Raw genomic sequence first — 21059 nt, 5'->3', positions numbered from 1 at the left:
TCTGACCTTGCCCATTGCTCCCGGTTGGCCCAACCTCGGGCCCGCTAGGCTGACCACGAATGAGCACGCCAGCTGCCCGTTGGAAGCGTCCCCGGCTCTGACACCGCCTGTCTCTGACACCACAGGCTGTCCCGCCACCACTCCCTGAGGGCCCCCCCAGCCTCCTGTTTCCCCTCCAGTGTCAGAAGGCACCTGCTTGCTGGTTTGCTGATGGCCTGTCTTCTGCCCATCGTGGTTACTGAGTTGTTGCCTCGCAGCTCCACACTCCCTTCTCTGAGCCCTACTTTGCAGTGCCAGGGCTGCAGCCCACACCTGCGCTTCACCAGGGAGTGCCTGTCCTGGGGGCGCTGGAGAGGGCCCGGGGCCAGCCTGCAGGCAAGTGGGGCAGCTCTTTAGCCGCTGGCCTTGCCCCCTCCCAGCAGCCTGCCAGCCTGCAGATTCCGTAGTGCCTAGAGGTGCCAGCTCCATGGGCTGCTGCCCTGTTCTCAGAGGCCTGGGTCCAGGCCCTCCAGGGTCCCCATGCAGACACCAGCACGGCCTCCCTCAGCAGCCTCAGTTCCTGTTCCATGGGGCCCATCTCTGAGTGTCTACATTTTAATGATGTCAGCCTCTGCCCCGTGTTCCCACAGCCCAAGGGATGGGAGCTGCTTCCTGAAGTCACTGCGTCCTTGGCACGTGAGGGTCTTCCTCCTGCTCTCTGTGACCTCGGTACCTGCACCCGCCGTGAGATTCTCTGCTCATGCCACATGCGTGGCTTCTTTGCCTGAGATTCCCACCCCAGTAGAATGGAGGCCCAACGAGCCCAGGCTGGCTGCGGTGTTCCGTGCTGCCATCTCTGCTGCCTGGAACGGCATGTGGCCGTCCTCACCCACATCCCGTGTGCTGAACAGACTGGGTAGACTCGCCTGCCAGTCAGGTGTGAGTGGCAAACATCCCGGACATGGTTCTTGGCGAGCATTCCGCAGTGTCGTCTCCTTGTCACGTCTTGGTGTTGAATTTTTACAGTCTAGTTCTGTTGTTCAGAAGATTTCAGTGTCAGCCATCAGGCCTTGGGGATGTGGCCCTGATGACGCGGGCCCGAGTGCCTGCACCTGGACGGTCCTGGAGTGGGTGTCTCTCTGCTGCCCACGCCGTCCCTCAGCCGGGAACGTGTGTTGCTCTGGTTCACTTCTCCCGTCTCCGTTCATGATGTGGATTTCACTGCCAGGAAGGAGAGGTTTGCTTCACAACCTGGCGGATGAGCTTTTCCAGCCTGGGCTCAGCCCCACGCCCCTATGCCTCTGTCTACCCTCTGGGGTGCTGCGGAACACACGCTTCACGCTACATCCTGCAGCCACTGCATTTCCTCAGACCGGGTCTGTAAGGAAGCCCAGGTTCAGCTGCTCAATGCTTGACAGCCAGACACGAGAGGCGAGAGTGGCGGAGGAAGAGCAGGCGTATTCGGAGAGCCAGCGGATCGGGGAGATGGTGACCTACAGTCACAAAGACCATCTGAAGTCAGTACAGATCCCAGGCTCTAGTTATGCTAAGGGTAGGGGCAAGAGGAGGGGGTTGGGTCCAAGAGGTGACTGACGATCGTAGAGATCTGGGTGCCAGCAAGGGTCCAAGAGGTCGGGAACTGCTCTGTCCTTGGCCAGGCCACAGCACTCCTGCAGATCTTTAACAGAGCCTAGTTAGCTGTTTCCACACTTCCCCTTTGATCCCAGAGTGAGTTTTTGCATTATTACTCTTTGCTATTTTTGCATTATTATCTCAGTACTCTAAAAGCTAGGAGTAGGTAAAGACCCTTTAAGCAGTGGCGGAGGGATATGCTAGTTCCGCTGAGCCACTGTTACAGGCCGAGGGCCGGGCTTGGGGCGTCTTGGTGCCTGCCGTCCTGCCTCACCGAGGCGGCCTAGGCTGTAGAGAGTGGGATGTGGGCCTGAGGGAAGCAGCTCAGGCCACATCCAGTTCCTGGGACCCAGTCTTGGCCCCTGGCTCTATTGCACTGAGCCCTGGTCCTCAAGTGCCGGGAGCCTGGGCTCTGAAGCAAGACAGCCACTGTCCTGTGGGTGTGCGTTACTCACATCTGCTCTGCATGGCGGGGGGACTCCAGCCCCACATGTGCCCCCACACAGATGTGAGCGCACCCTCACTCAGGATGCAGGGTGTGGGTTTGCTGGGCCCCCTTCAAGGCTGCCCAGCCATCCTGTGCTGAGCTGAGGGTGCTTCCGAGCGCAGCCCCTCACCCTTCTTTCTGGCCAGATGCCTGTGCTGTGCCTGTCACCTGAAAGACAGCACCTGTCACATTCTTGCCTTTGCACATTCTGGCTTTGAAGCAGAGTACAGGGAATGGTGGCGTTCTTCTAGTTAAATGACCACACGGAGCCGTGATTTAAAGCACTTGTGAACTTTTCCACCTGAATTCAGTGATTCAAGAGTAGATTTTACAGCCCCTGACTATTAAATTGGCCCATGAATAGTTTAAAATTGAACTGGATCCCAAAGTAGCCTCATAATATGTGTTTCCCATGAGCTTTGTGCCTGCTTTTTATTTTATCTTGCGTTTTTGGTTATGGAGTGCCTGGAGGGGGCAGGGGGGCCACTGGCCAGTGCTGCACCTGGGGCCAGTGTCAGCGTAGGGCTTTCCGAGGCGGCTGATAGGATAGGAAAGACTCAGAACGGTTTCCTCTGCTCTCATGTCGCAGCAGTCAACACAGAAGACTCTGACCAGATGTGGGGTGTTTCCCCACCCACCAAGCAAGCAGTTGGTTCTGCCTGGGACACCAGCCGTTCAGCTCAGTCTCACTCAGTTCTGTTCTGACACTGTCTACCTGGAGGTGCTGTCAGACCCTGGGGTGAGGGCTCAGTCCCCACCTTCTGGTGCTGGTTGCGAGCCGCAGGTGTGCTTCTGACCGGCCAGCTGTAAATTGGGGTTCCTACCACCCAGTTGGGATTCCCATTGGGTTTGATTAATTTGCTGGAGTGTCTCACAGAACTCAAGGAAACGTATGTTTACCAGTTTGTTATAAAGCTTACTGCGAAGGATGCAGATGAATGGATGCGCAGGGCGAGATGTGGGGGAAGGGTGCAGAGCTTCCATGCCCTCCCCACCCTCCAGGAACAGTGGAAGCTCTCCCAGTTCCAGTGAGAAGCCTTTGGGTTTTGATGGAGGCCACCACCCTCCGGGAACAGTGAAAGCGCTCCCTGCTCCGGTGAGAAACCTTTGGGTTTTGATGGAGGCCTTGTCAGGCGGACATCATTGACTCCGCCCCTGCTCATTGGTGAACGACTCAGCCTTCAGCCCCTCTCCTTCCCCAGCTTAGGGGTGGGGCTGAAGTCCCGAGCCTCTAGTCCGGCCTCGATCTTCTTGGTGTCCCGCCCCGTCCTGCAGCTGCCCAGGGGCTGCAGCCACCGTCAGTCATTGGCACATGGAAGGCCTCAGTTGGGAAAGCCTGAGGGTTTTAGGAGCTGTGTTCTGGTAGATGGGTTGACGATCAGATACATATTTCACAAGATCACACGCGGCTGAAATGAGACGCCCGCGTCCTGGACGCCAGTACATTGGCCCCAGTCTGTGGGCTTGTGCGGCTTCTGCTGGGGCCAGCTGAAGGTGGCCAGGTTGGGGTTCCCGCCATGCTTGGCTGGGTCAGGACCGCCACCAAGGCCCTTCTGACGTTCTGTGAGTGTTGGATTCACATTCACTTTCAACTTATCCTTTATTTCAAGACTTCTACTAAGTTACAGTTAAAAAACCCCGTATTCACTTCACTCAAACATGAGTCCAGTGGAGACCACCGCCCAAGAAAGTGCCATCCCCCCAGCCCCGGGATGAAGCTTTCCCTTCCCCAAACCACCGCCCAAGAAAGCACCATCCACCAGCCCTGGGATGAAGCTTTCCCTTCCCCAAACCACCTCCCAAGAAAGCGCCATCCACCAGCCCTGGGATGAAGCTTTCCCTTCCCCAAACCACCTCCCAAGAAAGCGCCATCCACCAGCCCTGGGATGAAGCTTTCCCTTCCCCAAACCACCTCCCAAGAAAGCGCCATCCACCAGCCCTGGGATGAAGCTTTCCCTTCCCCAAACCACCTCCCAAGAAAGCGCCATCCACCAGCCCTGGGATGAAGCTTTCCCTTCCCCAAACCACCTCCCAAGAAAGCGCCATCCACCAGCCCTGGGATGAAGCTTTCCCTTCCCCAAACCACCGCCCAAGAAAGCGCCATCTGTCAGTCCAGGGATGAAGCGTTTCCTCAAGTCATGCGACTGAGGCCGAGCAGAAGCAATCAATGGCTGGGAAGGCGTGAACCCGAGGGTGGTGGTCATGGCCCCATCCCACATTCCTGTTTCCAAACAGCCTCCTGGCTCTCCCTGATGGTCGCCTCACAGGACTGTGGTCCCTGTTAGCTTTTCTCTATCCCAGTGCTGTGTTTTATTTCCTTGAGATTTAGTTAAGATTTCCTTTGGAAAGAAGTTTGTGGTACTCAATACAGTCGTGTGCAGCTCCCGTGTTCCAGCGCCGTTCCACTCTGCGCCTGCCCTGGGCTGAGTGGGGAACTCCCTCCGCGGACTCGCACCCTCCCCGGGGTGGCCTCTCTTCTTTCCTGGCTGTGTCCTTTCCTGGGAGAGCTCTCGTACCTCACTGTGGAGTCCTGACTCTCCTCCTCTTGGGCGGCCTCTCATCTCTCCTGGCTGTGTCCCTTCCTGGGAGCACCTGTGTGCCCGGCTGTCCCATGTGGGAGGTGGAGTCCTGACTCACCCTCTCCCTGGGACAGCCTCTCCTCTCTGCGCCTCACTGTGCCCTTCCTGGGAGCCCCTCCCGTGAGGAGGTGGAGTCCTGGGGTTCCCGGAATCACAGAAAGCCGTTGCATCGTGGGTGGGTTCTTGCAGTCAGGGTCAGTGGACGCCGTCATTTGTCCGGCTCCCAAGTCAGCTTCTGAAGGACAGAGAGAGAGGGGCAAGATCCAAACCCCTGAGGCCCGTTACTGCCAGGCCACGAACTTGGAAGCTCACCAAGAGTGGTTGGGAGCCACCAAAGGCTTAAAAATCGCATGACCCAGCCCCTCTCTGCTGTCTGAGGAGACAGCTTGGTGCCCAGTGGCAGAGGGGTCTAGTGAGAGCCGTTGGGAGGCTATTGTGGTAACGTAGGTGACAGGCAATGAGCACAGGGACTGAGGCAGTGGCTGTGGGGACCATGCAGGGAAAAGGGAGGTTTCAAAAGCAGAATTGAAAGGAACCATCAGCCACCCGAAGGGGCGGACAGGGAGAGGCCTCTTGGGCAGCCTGGAGTTGGCCCTGCCTGTGGCGTCGGCCCACAGGAGGCCTCTCGGGTTCCCAGGGCTTAGCGCCGGGCTGGGCTTTCAACCTCGCAGAATGTTTTTAGAACAGGCCCCCCTACCAGGCGCCCGGCGCTTGCTTCCCCGCACCACGCTGCACATCTGCGGTGATTCAGAGGGGAAGCGCTGGCTCTGCAATCTCGCTCATTCAGAAGTCCCGTCTCCTGAAGGGCTGCGTCGCCGACAATTTTTCCCATTGTGTGTGGAGTTGAGCTCCCTTCCCCCTCCCTGCCGTGTTCTGGGATCACCCTGGGAGTCTATTTGAAATCCAGAAACTCCTGAAAGGCCTTAAGTAGCTATTCAGCAGTGCGGAAATGGCAGTGAGGGGGTTGCACGTGCAGCTCTATTTTAGGATGTCCTGGTGGGCTCGTTCCTGGGGTGGGGCGAGGCGTGGTGGGGTGGTCACCCCAGGCTTCATTGCTTTGCCCTCTTGTCTCTCCCGTGCAGCGCCCGGGGGCTGGAGAAGGCCAGGCAGCAGCTGCAGGAGGAGCTCCGGCAGGTCAGCGGCCAGCTGTTGGAGGAGAGGAAGAAGCGCGAGACCCACGAGGCGCTGGCCCGGAGGCTCCAGAAGCGGGTCCTGCTGCTCACCAAGGTGATGTATGCCCTTGCATCTTGATCAGAGTCGCAGGGAGCTGCGGGTCAGTGCACACCTGGTCAGCCGGATCTCACTGTGGAGGCAGGAGTGCTGCAGCCGGGTCAGGGTTGGCACTTTGGCCCTGGGTTGCCAGGAGGGTTCTGGGAATGCCAGAGAGTGCTCAGCCCCGCTGCTCCCTGTGGGACTCTTTGGGCCTGCTGCGCGCCCCACCCTTTTCGGTTCCTCCAACATCTCAGTGTCCACCCCTGGCCTGGTGCTGAGCTCTGGAGAGGGTTCCCTGTCATTGCGGACCCCCTGCAGGCTACCACGTGCCTTGCAGTCAGCACCCTCATGCTTTGCCATCCAGTGACGCCATTTACACTGTGTGGGTCTTAGCCTGGGCTTGGGATGAAGGCTGTCACCTGCTTCCAGGTGTGCCCCAGCCCCACCTGTGGGTGGCTTCATGGCCCGACTCTAAGCCTCAGTGCCTGCGGGGGTTCTGATGTCTGGCACCGTGAGCAGAGGTTGCTGGAGCGTGAAAGACGGTTTTTGTGAGTTCTGTTTAAAATGTTCCTTGGGTACTGAAATTTCAGAAGACAAAGAAAGAAGTCAATCTGTCCCCAGATGCTGTCTGGGCCAGGGCGGGTGTCCAGTTTGCTGGGCGGAGACTCCCCCTGCCTGCCTCCAGCTAGTGCTGAGTGGGCGGAGGGCTGTGCCACCCTGGCCCAGGATGCATGCTGCACCTGTCAAGTACTGGGAGTTGTGCCTCATGGATGTTTACCTGTTCTTGATCGTTTTTGATGAAAACCAAGGCTCTTTGCTGCTGGGACCTCTTGGTTGTGGAGCTTTTAGAAAATGAGTAACATTTCTGCTCCAAAGATGCTGTTTTACAGCTTCTCCAGCTCGCTCCTGGGCGGCTCCATGCTGTCTCCTAAAGGAAAAGTTCACATGGGCCTAGGTCCCTCGGGCACTGACTGTGTGGGCACCCGGAACACAGGCTAAGCTGGCCCCTGTGCATAGCTCAGATGCTGACCCCAAAGCCCTGGCTTTGCAGGTGCACCCCAGACAGGGGACACTCCAAAATGTTCTCACATGGCTTTTCAGCCGGAGCTGTCTGCTGCCTCTGGCAGAGGGGACACCCAGCCCTGCTGCATGGTCAGGCACGGTGCGTTTCTGTGGAGCAAGCTCTCGACCTTCCTCCGTGTTCCCTTCTCTTCCACACCGTGTCTGCTAGTGTGTGAGCTTCTAAGCAAGATGCGTGAGGTGCACGTGGCGTGGATGTGTGGGCACAGCCCTTGGAGGATTTGCTCTTCTAGCGGGGCCAGGCAGTGGCACCAGACCAGCACCTGCCACGCACCTCAACAGAGGTAGACGCCGTGGTGATGCTGCAGAAGGGCTTTTCTCAGGAGGTGGCATTCCTGTGGGGACCCAAGGATTTCCCCTTTGTGAAAGTGTGTGTAGAGAACCACGGCGGAGGGAGAGAAGGCAGTTCATCACAAAGCGCTGCTGCAGTCACCCTCGAGGCCTGGAGCAGGAGGAGACAGCGCCCACAGGCCACAGCACACGGGCTGACCACTGCGGGGGTTCAGGCAAGTGCAGCCCGACCCTGCCGCTGAGGAGAGGCCTGGGAAGCAGAGGGGGCGAGGCTGTGTTCTTTCAGAGTGGCGGGACACCTTAGCTCGGTGATCTTTGGGTGCGTGATGACGTGCTGTGGTCCCGCGATGCTGGAAGCTCAGAGCTTCCTGGGGGAGGAAGAGTGGGAGGGTTGGGCTGGGAGCTGGGCCTTTCTCTGGGATCTCAGATGTCCCTCATTCTCTCTGGGTCTCACTTCTCCTTTCTGCTAAACTTTGGGCTCAGGCCTGATGACCCCGGGTGCCTGCGAACGTGCTGTGTTCGGGTGGCATCCCCTTGAGTGCACCTTGTTGTTGGGCCCACTCCCCGATTCTGGGTCGGGGCTGGGGAGTGACATCGGCCCACACCGGCCAGGCGGGCAGCACTTTGGGTTGGTCCTACGTGCGTGGCCTGGGTCTTGGCCTGGGCTACAAGTGTGGCCCCCACAGGAGGGCAGCCCCGCCCGGCCTCGGCTGAGGCTCATCCCTTGGGAACCTCCTGGTTTCTTAAGTGAGGCCAGCGGTTGGAAGATGATGGGAAGAGTTCCCTTTACAGGTCATGTGTGGGCCTCAGTGTTCTCGTGTGCTGGGTCTGGCCTGCAGCCTGATGTTCTGTGACCCACGCGACACTGGTGCTGCTGCCCACATCCCCTCTTAGTGCCAGGGCTCCCGGCCGTGATGAGGAGTTACATGCAGTCACTGGATGTCTGTTGTGGTTTCATCCCTGTGGGGCTCCCTCATGGTCTAGCGGAGCCCCGCAGCCTCCTGGGAAGTCTGTGCCTGGCTTCCTTCCTGCCGTTGCTCTTTGATGGCCACCCCGACCCGCTCAGGGCAGGAAGTTTCTGTTCTTCTCTGCTCTGCTTTGCAGGTGGAGAGCCTCTGGCACTTTCTGGCCCGCGCCAGCCTCACCCCGACCCTGCTGTGCTCGCGGGCCTGCTCTGTGTTAGCAAGAAGGTGGGTATTGATCGCCGGGCATGGACTGGTTGTTTATCCTGATGAAGGATCGATCCCAGTCGCCCGTGTAGCCCCAGGCCAGGGATGCAGGATCCGTCCAGCCAGCCGTGATGAAGCTGTTCACTCAGCCATCTGGAGGGAGCGGCGTGCCTGCTGCTCTGGGTCTGTGTGCCTTGGTGTCGGCCAATGCCCACCTCAGCTCTGCATGGCAGCCCGCCCAGCTGGGGTGGTCGAGGAGCGCCTTCTCTCAAGGCACACCCAGGAGGGCTGCGAGCCTCCGGCTGGTGGGGGCTCTGGGCCTCTGCGTCCCATTAGAGGCTCTCCTTGTGTGCTTGACATTTTAGTACACAGTGCTTGGAGTGTGCGGTTTTATTTCGAGACCTTTATTAAGCGGCTCTAGTCTAAGGATTTAATTGTTACTGATAGCTAAGAGTATAATTACCTTGGTAAAATATCATGACTATTTTAAGCAGTTGAAAATTGGCTTCTGGAACTGGGTGAACACAAACCATTTTCCTGTTTGAAATGAGCCATTTCTCCAGTGCCCCAAGCTTCCGCAGTATTATGGCTGCAGAGTCTTGTTTCTGGAATATCAGTGATACAAGCTAACTTTTAGCAAGAAACTTTTCAAATGACAGAAAAGCCTCCGCTTCCCACCCCCTGTTGTCTGCACTCCACCCTCCCGCCCTGTCTCACAGCAGATCAGTTACTGGAGGCCCCAGGCTAGTGGGGAGCAGTTGACACTGGGTGTCCAGCGGCGTCGGACTCACGTCATGGCTGCTGAGCACAGACTGTGGTTGTCATGGTGACACCCTGCCCTGGGAACCCGCACACTGGGAAAGACAGATTTGTGTCTTCTGGAGTTGTTGAGGGTCTGAGTTTCGAGCTCTGGGCTGGGGTGTTGGGTCTGGGCTGGCTGAATGAGCACGTTCCTCGGCCACCTCCTCCGAAGCTGGGGTTGGTGACGACACACATTCCTCTCTCCCACGTCCTTCTCGCTGCCTGGGGCATCAGATCTGCCCACTCCCATAAAGTTCCTTTTGTCAATCAAAAAACTCTCCACAAACATTCCTGATGATCCATGGTCTCAAACCCAACGTGGCTGGGCCTGCTGTGGGATTGGGAGCGGATGAGCTTTAACAGGAGGGCTGGGACCCTGGACACGGCTGCCACCCTCAGCGATGGGAGAGTGTGGAGAGCTGGTGTCTGTATTCGCTGGGTGCAGTTTAGGCCAGATCCATCCGGGAGACAGCTGAAGGCAGATGGAGACTGGGCCCAGGAGGGCGGGGGCTGCTGCTGTTTAAGAAACAGTTAAATAGGGGGCAGAATGCAAGAAGTACAAGGGGGGACCCCTCAGAAGAGTTCCATGTTCTTCCTGCCTCACATCCAGAAGAGAGTCCTGGAAGAAGCCTCTGTCCTCCCTTGAGAACCTGCTGTCCTCCTGGAAGAAGCCTCTGTCCTCCCATGAGCAGCCACTGTCCTCCTGGAAGAAGCCACCATCCTCCCGGGAGAAGCCTCTGTCCTCCCTTGACAACCTGCTGTCCTCCTGGAAGAAGCCTCTGTCCTCCCATGAGCAGCCACCGTCCTCCCTGGAGAAGCCGCCATCCTTTGGGAGAAGCCACTGTCCTCCTAGGAGAAGCCTCCGTCCTGGGAGAAGCCGCCATATTCCTAGGAGAAGCTGCCATCCTCATCCTCCCAGGAGAATTTGGCATCCTCTGGGAGAAGCCGCTGTCCTCCTGGGAGAAGCTGCCATATTCCTGGGAGAAGCTGCCATCCTCATCCTCCCAGGAGAATCTGGCATCCTCTGGGAGAAGCCGCTGTCCTCCTGGGAGAAGCTGCCAAATTCCTGGGAGAAGCTGCCATCCTCATCCTCCCAGGAGAATCTGGCATCCTCTGGGAGAAGCCTCTGTCCTCCTGGGAGAAGCTGCCATATTCCTGGGAGAAGCCACTGTCCTCCTAGGAGAAGCCTCTGTCCTCCCAGGAGAAGCCTCTGTCCTCCTGGGAGAAGCTGCCACATTCCCGGGAGAAGCCACTGTCCTCCCAGGAGAATCCTCTGTCCTCCGGGGAGAAGCCTCTGTCCTCTTCGGTGAAGCTGCTCTCTTCCTGCTATGTTCCTGGCCCAGAGGCAGCTCCTGTGAGCCTGAGCCATCCCAGCCTATTACAGGGGCCAGAGCCGCTTCCTGAGGCCCCCTCTCCGTGCTATGGTGCCTTCCCGAGGGAATCTGGGGCAGGGGAGCCAGGCTTAGCTCAGAGACCCCTGCGCATTCTCAGTTGACTCTGCCAGGGCCTCCTCTCTTCTTGGGGGTTGTTTCTGTGCCCAGGATGCCGTGCTGGAGTCTCCCATGCCCTTTCTGGTGGAGGAGCCGCTTGGATATTGGTGTTGATTGTTTTGAAGACATGTTGCTCTTCGTGTCCTGTGTATTCACTCGGCTGCCTGAGGCTGGGCTCCTGTGTGCTCCCTCACCAGGGGGTTGCTGGGCTGCATCCCCAGCCTCCTTGGATTCAGTGTCTCGGCACAGTCAGCCGCGAGGCCAGGCTCCCAGGCCCAGAACGGACATGCGTGTTCCTTGCTGAAGCTCAGTGTCATCTACGGAGGTGGCCTGCTACAGGAGAGGCTCCAGGCCCCCTTCTGGTCCATCCTAGGAAGGCAGTGCAGTCCTCGCTGGGATTCTCCCAGTCCTGGGGTTTGAGGAGGCCCCTCCATTTCCTCCTGACTGTGTCCCTTGTCTGCAGGGTTGTGAGTGCTGAGGGCAGAGTGAGGGAGGCTGGCTGCCCCGAGGGAGCTGAGGCCACAGGTGCTCAGGGTCAGAGTGGCCCGTGGATCGTGAAGGAGTGTGTTCTGGTGGCCGCACCCTGGCCACGACAAAGGCGGGTGTGGTGCCCACAGGAAGAGGGCAGGGCCTCGCTGGCACTGTGCCCAGGCTGCGCAGCGATTTAGAAATGGGCCCACGTTGCTGGAGTGTTTTTATTTTTGAACAGGTTATTTTCATCTGTCCTGGAATAGCACGGTGGAGACACACCTGATGCATGTTTTTGCTCCCGTAGGACGTGTGGGTGGAAGGGACATGGAGCAGAGGCAAGCGCTGTTGTTTATTTTGTGTTTATACAGCTTGGGCAGCTTCCACTTTGGAGACCACCCCAACAAGGTTAACGTAGCTCATGCCTGTCCCAGCCACAGACAAGGCCGCTGTTCCTCCAGCTGAGTGCCACTTCAAGTCGCTGGCTTGCCTTTATTTCAAAGCCCTGATCTCCCCTGATGGTGTCTGTTTAAGTCCTGGGATCCGGCACAGCCTGGAGCGAGGACGCAGAGCCAGGGACTCCCAGGGGCCCAGGACTCTGCTCACTCTTGGATCAGAAAGCAAGATTTTGGCACAGTGAGGTCCCGCCCACCCCACGTCCAGTCTTTCTTTTCGCTGTTCTCGTGAAACACATTGCGTGTGCAAAGATCATATAGAACATATACATATAGCAAGTTCCTGTGTCTCAGTCCCGGTGTAAGAAACAGAACAGCCTCCGCTGTCAGACAGAGCCGTGCTCTAAACGTGGAGCAGTCCCTTCCCTCATTTTTCTTTCTAGTTTAGTTGTGTGTATATCTTTAAACATTGCTCCGCTTTTCCCATTTTTATGTTTTCTATACATAGAGCCACGCTTCTGTGGCTTCTCTTTGTTTTTATCTTAGGATTATCCTTTTGACCTTCGTCCCTGGGAATGCAGCCTGTTCCTTTTTGCTGCTTTTGTGATGCTGTGTGCAGGGAGTGGGTCACGGTTTAGTGACCTGATGTGTGAGGTGTTCCAGTTTTGCCTTCATGCGGTGGGTGCTGCACAGTGGGTGTGGCTCAGCCCCACCTCGGGAGGCTTGTTCTCAGTAGTCTCCGTGTTGAAGTTCAGTGTGCACAAATTACAGACCCAGGACAGACTCTAGAAGAGCAGGTAGTTAGCAACCCCAGCAAGACCCTCGTGCCTGGTTCCAGCCGCTCCCTCAGCTCCAGGGCAAGCACCTCCTGACTTCACTTCCCCGTTGTTTTTTTTTTTTTTTTTGAGACAGAGTCTCTCTTTGTTGCCCAGGCTGGAGTGTAGTTGCGTGATCTCGGCTCACTGCAGCCTCCGCCTCCCAGGTTCAAGCAATTCTCTTGCCTTAGCCTGTCGAGTAGCTGGGATTATAGGTGTGCGTCACCACACCGGGCTAATTTTTGTATTTTTAGTAAAGACAGGGTTTCACCATGTTGGCCAGGTTGGTCTCAAACTCCTGACCTCATGATCCCCCTACTTTGGCCTCCCAATCCCGAAGTGCTGGGATTACAGGCGTGAGCCACTGTGTCCGGCCTTCACTTCCCTGTTTTTTTTTTTTTTTGTCGTTGTGGTTTTTTGAAATGGAGTCTCGCTCTGTCACCCAGGCTGGAGTGCAGTGGCGCCATCTCAGCTGACTGCAACCTCCGTCTCCTGGGTTCAAGCTATTCTCTCGCCTCAGCCTCCCGAGGAGCTGGGATTACAGGTGCCTGCCACTACACCCAGCTAATTTTTTTGTATTTTTGTAGAGATGGGGTTTCACCATGTTAGCCAGGCTGGTCCTGAACTCCTGACCTCAGGTGATCTGCCTACCTCGGCCTCCCAAAGTGCTGGGATTACAGGCATGAGCCACTGCGCCTGGCCCACTTCCCTGTTTTTAAGCGTCACATATTGGAATCACGTACCTGTACTCTTTAGTCCCTGGCTTCCATTACACGTTATCTTTGTGAGAGTCATGTGTGTTGTGTATAGCTGAGATTTGTTGATTTTTCTTAATTACTCTGTTAAGTTTTCCATTGTATAAAAATACCACTTTTTAAAATACACTTGGCTGTACCCGACATCGGATGGTTTCCAGCATGGGGGTGTTGACTCTTGCTGACGTGGACGTTTTAACACGTGCATAACGTTTGGTGATCCCCTGGGTGCCCTTGCGCTGGGCATGCCCAGGTGTGGCATAGGGTCAGTTCCCGGGGCTGCCACCCCCGCCAGAGTTACTGTGCCAGGTGGCACTCCTGTTGGGATGTGGACGGTGCTGGTCCCTCCGGGTCCTCACCTCCGGCCTTTGGTTTTCTCCGTGGTGGGGGCCTGTACTTGAAAGCTGTTGTTCTGACTTTCCTGAGGCTTGGTGAAGCTGAGCTGCTTTTTACATGCTCACTGGCCGGTTAGACACCGACTCCTGGGGGCACCTGGACAGACTTTCTGTTCCTACCCCTTTGGGCTTTTATTTTTATTTTTATTTTTTTAATTTTATTATTTTTTGAGACGGAGTCTCGCTCTGTTGCCCAGGCTGGAGTGCAATGGCTCAATCTTGGCTCACTGCCACCTCTGCCTCCCGGGTTCAAGCAATTCTCCTGCCTCAGCCTCATGAGTAGCTGGGACTACAGGCACGCGCCAGCATGCCCAGCTAAGTTTTGTATTTTTAGTAGAGACGAGGTCTCACCATGTTGGTTAGGCTGGTCTCGAACTCCTGACCTTGTGATCCGCCTGTCTCAGCCTCCCAAACTGTTGGGATTACAGGCGTGAGCCACTGTATCCATCCTGGGCCTTTAAATGATTGTTTGCCTTGTTCTTACTGAGTTGTAGTTCTTTACTCTGGATGTGAAAGTCTTTTGTTGAAACGTATTTAGTTATCTTCTCCTAGCCTGTGGTTTGCTTTTTCACTCTCGGAATTTCTCTGTTGATGTTCATGCAGCCAGCTCACCGACGTTTGCTGATGCTGGTGCTTTTGAGCCATGATTAAACAGTCTTTGCCTGCCAAAGTTGTGAAGATATTCAGTGGTTTTCTTCTAAACACTTTATTGTTTACCTTTTATATGTTGCTGCTTTTGTTCTGTGAAACATGCTGTTGATCTGGCAGCCTCTATTGCAAGGCCGCCTTCTCCTCACGCGTGGCGCTGCCATGGTCGTGGCCCGGGGACCCCTCGTGGCCGTCCACTTCAGGGCTTTCTGGTGTGTTCCATGGGCTCTTTTTTTATTTGTTTACGATTCCATACTGTCGTTGTTGCCTCCTCCTTCAGTGTTTCCCTGTGTCCAGGTGAAGCACAGCATTAGCTTATCTTGGCATTAGCGTATCTCGACATTAGCGTATCTCGGCATCGGCGTTATCTCGTTATCTCGGCATCGGCGTTATCTCGGCATCGGCAGCGTTATCTCGGCATGGCGTTATCTCGGCATGGCGTTATCTCGGCATCGGCGTTATCTCGGCATCGGCGTTATCTCGGCATCGGCGTATCTCGGCATCGGCGTATCTCGGCATCAGCATATCTCGACATCTCAGCATCGGCGTATCTTGGCATCAGCATATCTCGACATCTTGGCATCGGCGTATCTCAGCATCGGCGTATCTCGGGATCAGCGTATCTCGGGATCGGCGTAACCCGGCATCGGCGTAACTTGGCATCGGCGTATCTCGGCATCGGCATATCTCGGCATCGGCGTATCTCGGCATCGGTGTATCGCGACATCGGCGTATCTCGGCATCGGCGTATCTTGACATCTCGGCATCTCGGCATCGGCGTATCTCGGCATCAGCGTATCTTGATACCTCGGCATCGGTGTATCTCGGCATCGGCGTATCTTGTGAACCATGAATGCCGCATGTTCCACCATTTACCTTGATGGCCTTTAATTTCTCTCAGCAAGTTTGATGGATTTTAGGGTAGATTCTTACATGTCATTAGACTTTCTGCCCTGTGTATTTGAATGTTCGACGCAGTTTTCATGTTGTCTTCTTGGACTTTGATCTTCTGTGTATGTGTTCCTGGCCTGTGGATGTACATTGGGTCCTGCACATTGACCCTGCACATGACAACCTTGCTCTGATGCTGGTGTTTGACATACACACTCATACTCTCTGAGAGATGCTGGCCACGCTTCCCCGCCAACCCCACGCCTCTCTTCTCCCCTGGCCACGCTTCCCTGCCAGCCCCACGCCTCTCCTGTCCCCTGGCCGTGCTCCCTCTCCAGCCCCGCGCCTCTCCTCTCCCCTGGCCATGCTTCCCCGCCAGCCCCATGCCTCTCCTCTCCCCTGGCCATGCTCCCTTTCCAGCCCCGCACCTTTCCTCTCCTCTGGCCACAATCCCTCTCCAGCCCTGTGCCTCTTCTCTCCTCTGGCCACACTCCCTCTCCAGCCCTGTGCCTCTTCTCTCCTCTGGCCACGCTCCCTCTCCAACCCCGTGCCTCTTCTCTGGCCACATTCCCCCTCCAGCCCTGCTTCTCTCCTCTGGCCACACTCCCTCTCCAGCCCTGCTTCTCTCCTCTGGCCACACTCCCTCTCCAGCCCTGCTTCTCTCCTCTGGCCACACTCCCTCTCCAGCCCTGCTTCTCTCCTCTGGCCACACTCCCTCTCCAGCCCTGCTTCTCTCCTCTGGCCACGCTCCCTCTCCAGCCCTGCTTCTCTCGTCTGGCCACACTCCCTCTCCAGCCCTGCTTCTCTCCTGGCCACACTCCCTCTCCAGCCCTGCTTCTCTCCTCTGGCCACACTCCCTCTCCAGCCCTGCTTCTCTCTTCTGGCCACACTCCCTCTCCAGCCCTGCTTCTCTCCTGTCCACACTCCCTCTCCAGCCCTGATTCTCTCCTGGCCACACACCCTCTCCAGCCCTGCTTCTCTCCTCTGGCCACACTCCCTCTCCAGCCCTGCTTCTCACCTCTGGCCACACTCCCTCTCCAGCCCTGCTTCTCTCCTGTCCACACTCCCTCTCCAGCCCTGCTTCTCTCCTGGCCACACTCCCTCTCCAGCCCCACGCCTCTCCTCTCCTCTGGCCACACTCCCTTTCCGGCCCTGCTTCTCTCGTCTGGCCACACTCCCTCTCCAGCCCTGCTTCTCTCCTCTGGCCACACTCCCTCTCCAGCCCTGCTTCTCTCCTCTGGCCACACTCCCTCTCCAGCCCTGCTTCTCTCCTCTGGCCACACTCCCTCTCCAGCCCTGCTTCTCTCCTCTGGCCACGCTCCCTCTCCAGCCCTGCTTCTCTCGTCTGGCCACACTCCCTCTCCAGCCCTGCTTCTCTCCTGGCCACACTCCCTCTCCAGCCCTGCTTCTCTCCTCTGGCCACACTCCCTCTCCAGCCCTGCTTCTCTCCTCTGGCCACACTCCCTCTCCAGCCCTGCTTCTCTCCTCTGGCCACACTCCCTCTCCAGCCCTGCTTCTCTCCTCTGGCCACGCTCCCTCTCCAGCCCTGCTTCTCTCGTCTGGCCACACTCCCTCTCCAGCCCTGCTTCTCTCCTGGCCACACTCCCTCTCCAGCCCTGCTTCTCTCCTCTGGCCACACTCCCTCTCCAGCCCTGCTTCTCTCTTCTGGCCACACTCCCTCTCCAGCCCTGCTTCTCTCCTGTCCACACTCCCTCTCCAGCCCTGATTCTCTCCTGGCCACACACCCTCTCCAGCCCTGCTTCTCTCCTCTGGCCACACTCCCTCTCCAGCCCTGCTTCTCACCTCTGGCCACACTCCCTCTCCAGCCCCACGCCTCTCCTCTCCTCTGGCCACACTCCCTTTCCGGCCCTGCTTCTCTCGTCTGGCCACACTCCCTCTCCAGCCCTGCTTCTCTCCTCTGGCCACACTCCCTCTCCAGCCCTGCTTCTCTCGTCTGGCCACACTCCCTCTCCAGCCCTGCTTCTCTCCTGGCCACACTCCCTCTCCAGCCCTGCTTCTCTCCTCTGGCCACACTCCCTCTCCAGCCCTGCTTCTCTCTTCTGGCCACACTCCCTCTCCAGCCCTGCTTCTCTCCTGTCCACACTCCCTCTCCAGCCCTGATTCTCTCCTGGCCACACACCCTCTCCAGCCCTGCTTCTCTCCTCTGGCCACACTCCCTCTCCAGCCCTGCTTCTCACCTCTGGCCACACTCCCTCTCCAGCCCTGCTTCTCTCCTGTCCACACTCCCTCTCCAGCCCTGCTTCTCTCCTGGCCACACTCCCTCTCCAGCCCCACGCCTCTCCTCTCCTCTGGCCACACTCCCTTTCCAGCCCTGCTTCTCTCGTCTGGCCACACTCCCTCTCCAGCCCTGCTTCTCTCCTGTCCACACTCCCTCTCCAGCCCTGCTTCTCTCCTCTGGCCACACTCCCTCTCCAGCCCTGCTTCTCTCGTCTGGCCACACTCCCTCTCCAGCCCTGCTTCTCTCCTGTCCACACTCCCTCTCCAGCCCTGCTTCTCACCTCTGGCCACACTCCCTCTCCAGCCCCACGCCTCTCCTCTCCTCTGGCCACACTCCCTTTCCAGCCCTGCTTCTCTCGTCTGGCCACACTCCCTCTCCAGCCCTGCTTCTCTCCTCTGGCCACACTCCCTTTCCAGCCCTGCTTCTCTCGTCTGGCCACACTCCCTCTCCAGCCCTGCTTCTCTCCTGTCCACACTCCCTCTCCAGCCCTGCTTCTCTCCTCTGGCCACACTCCCTCTCCAGCCCTGCTTCTCTCCTGTCCACACTCCCTCTCCAGCCCTGCTTCTCTCCTCTGGCCGCACTCCCTCTCCAGCCCTGCTTCTCTCTTCTGGCCACACTCCCTTTCCAGCCCTGCTTCTCTCGTCTGGCCACACTCCCTCTCCAGCCCTGCTTCTCTCCTGGCCACACTCCCTCTCCAGCCCTGCTTCTCTCCTCTGGCCACACTCCCTCTCCAGCCCTGCTTCTCTCCTCTGGCCACACTCCCTCTCCAGCCCTGCTTCTCTCCTGTCCACACTCCCTCTCCAGCCCTGCTTCTCTCCTGTCCACACTCCCTCTCCAGCCCTGCTTCTCTCCTCTGGCCACACTCCCTCTCCAGCCCTGCTTCTCTCCTGGCCACACTCCCTCTCCAGCCCTGCTTCTCTCCTGGCCACACTCCCTCTCCAGCCCTGCTTCTCTCCTCTGGCCACACTCCCTCTCCAGCCCTGCTTCTCTCCTGGCCACACTCCCTCTCCAGCCCTGCTTCTCTCCTCTGGCCACACTCCCTCTCCAGCCCTGCTTCTCTCCTCTGGCCACACTCCCTCTCCAGCCCTGCTTCTCTCCTGTCCACACTCCCTCTCCAGCCCTGCTTCTCACCTCTGGCCACACTCCCTCTCCAGCCCTGCTTCTCACCTCTGGCCACACTCCCTCTCCAGCCCCACGCCTCTCCTCTCCTCTGGCCACACTCCCTTTCCAGCCCTGCTTCTCTCGTCTGGCCACACTCCCTCTCCAGCCCTGCTTCTCTCCTCTGGCCACACTCCCTTTCCAGCCCTGCTTCTCTCGTCTGGCCACACTCCCTCTCCAGCCCTGCTTCTCTCCTGTCCACACTCCCTCTCCAGCCCTGCTTCTCTCCTGGCCACACTCCCTCTCCAGCCCTGCTTCTCTCCTGGCCACACTCCCTCTCCAGCCCTGCTTCTCTCCTCTGGCCACACTCCCTCTCCAGCCCTGCTTCTCTCCTGTCCACACTCCCTCTCCAGCCCTGCTTCTCTCCTCTGGCCGCACTCCCTCTCCAGCCCTGCTTCTCTCCTCTGGCCGCACTCCCTCTCCAGCCCTGCTTCTCTCTTCTGGCCACACTCCCTTTCCAGCCCTGCTTCTCTCGTCTGGCCACACTCCCTCTCCAGCCCTGCTTCTCTCCTGGCCACACTCCCTCTCCAGCCCTGCTTCTCTCCTCTGGCCACACTCCCTCTCCAGCCCTGCTTCTCTCCTCTGGCCACACTCCCTCTCCAGCCCTGCTTCTCTCCTGTCCACACTCCCTCTCCAGCCCTGCTTCTCTCCTGTCCACACTCCCTCTCCAGCCCTGCTTCTCTCCTCTGGCCACACTCCCTCTCCAGCCCTGCTTCTCTCCTGGCCACACTCCCTCTCCAGCCCTGCTTCTCTCCTGGCCACACTCCCTCTCCAGCCCTGCTTCTCTCCTCTGGCCACACTCCCTCTCCAGCCCTGCTTCTCTCCTGGCCACACTCCCTCTCCAGCCCTGCTTCTCTCCTCTGGCCACACTCCCTCTCCAGCCCTGCTTCTCTCCTCTGGCCACACTCCCTCTCCAGCCCTGCTTCTCTCCTGTCCACACTCCCTCTCCAGCCCTGCTTCTCACCTCTGGCCACACTCCCTCTCCAGCCCTGCTTCTCTCCTCTGGCCACACTCCCTCTCCAGCCCTGCTTCTCTCTTCTGGCCACACTCCCTCTCCAGCCCTGCTTCTCTCCTGTCCACACTCCCTCTCCAGCCCTGCTTCTCTCCTGGCCACACTCCCTCTCCAGCCCTGCTTCTCTCCTCTGGCCACACTCCCTCTCCAGCCCTGCTTCTCTCCTGGCCACACTCCCTCTCCAGGCCTGCGCCTCTCCTCTCCTCTGGCCACACTCCCTCTCCAGCCTTGCGCCTCTCCTCTCCTCTGGCCACACTCCCTCTCCAGCCCTGCTTCTCTCCGTGCCCCTTTCCTCCAGGTGCAGTGTCATGGAGGAATGATGACAGTAGGCATCTTGTCTCCTTCAGGCTGTGGCGGCTGCTCCAGTAATCCATCAGTAAGCGTGGTGTGTGCTAGATGTTCTGTGTGATACTCTTTACTGAATTAATGAAATCCTCTCCAACTTGTGCTTTTCTAAGAGTCTTTGTCACGAAGGCCTACCCCATAAATTTTGATGCGGGTTGTTTTTGTTACTGTTCAATTCAAAATATTTTCTGATATTCTCTGTGGATTTAGAAAGTCTGGCCTTCCAGCAGGATTTAACGCATTCAAAGCATGTAATACAGGTGGATTGGCAAGCTGAAAAGGGATTGAGAAGGAGAAACCCAGACTCAGTTTACTCACTTGATCATTAATTTTTCATTCCCCAACTTCTTCTTTTTTGGGGGTGGTGGGGGGGAATGGAGTCTTGCTCTGATGTCCAGGCTGGAGTGCAGTGGTGCAATCTTGGCTCACTGCAACCTCTGCCTCCCGGGTTCAAGCAGTTCTCCCCTCAGCCTCTGAGTAGCTGGGACTATAGGTGCGCACCACCATGCCCGGTGAATTCTTTGTATTTTTAGTAGGGATGGGTTTTGCCACGTTGGCCAGGAACTTCTCATGTCAAGTGATCTGCCCACCTTGGCTTCCCGACGTGCTGGGATTACAGGCATGAGGCACCGCGCTCGGTCATTCCCCAGATTCTTACTGTGCGTCTCCTGCGAGCCTGGCACATTTAGGTGCTGTGGAAAACAGCAGGGAGCTGCACAGCAGACTCGGAGCTCAAGGGCCCCTCTCCAGGTGGGGCAGGTGGCAGTCGCGTTGAGGCGGCGATCGCTGCTGTGAAGAAAGGCGCTTTAGGGGTCCAGTGTCAGGGAGGGTGTGGGAAGCCTTTGAACAGGTGCCCTTGCTGAGCCCAGAAAGTCACTGTGGGGAGAGCCGTGTCCATCTGCCATGCTAGACCGTGGTGGGGTTTGGTTTGTTGTAATGATGGCTGCACGGGTAGTTGGGAAGGTTGTGGGGCGAGGTCCCACGTCTCCCCGGCTTCCCCGTGGCAATGCCGTAGGTGGTCGTGGTGCAGTGGGAAGACCAGGGGCTTTGGCATTAGCACAGCCTGTGTTCCTCTCCGCAATCGGCCGCCTGTGTAGGTTTCTGTGGCCCCACAGCGTTCCCCCTGGGCTGCCTCTTGGAGCCACACCAACTCCTTGTCCTGGTTCTAGTGTTGAGTAGGACTTGTCCTTCGCCCCTCTGTGATAATGGGCGCTGGGT

The 21059-nt window shown here is 57.8% G+C and overlaps 1 protein-coding gene across 20 annotated transcripts in view; it reads left to right on the top strand.

Moving 5' to 3' along the window:
• MAD1L1 (mitotic arrest deficient 1 like 1) overlaps nt 1–21059 on the top strand; it is a 420579-nt gene that overhangs the window by 159998 nt on the left and 239522 nt on the right. For all 20 annotated transcript variants that reach the window (XM_031013142.3, XM_031013141.3, XM_031013143.3 and 17 more), the window contains one exon: nt 5760–5904. In XM_031013142.3, the coding sequence (XP_030869002.2) occupies nt 5760–5904 (145 nt within the window). The remainder of the gene's footprint in view (nt 1–5759; nt 5905–21059) is intronic.

Source organism: Gorilla gorilla, chromosome 6 (assembly GCF_029281585.2).
Source record: "Gorilla gorilla gorilla isolate KB3781 chromosome 6, NHGRI_mGorGor1-v2.1_pri, whole genome shotgun sequence".
Taxonomy (NCBI): Eukaryota; Metazoa; Chordata; class Mammalia; order Primates; family Hominidae; genus Gorilla; species Gorilla gorilla.
This window is presented reverse-complemented; position numbering and strand designations above follow the sequence as displayed.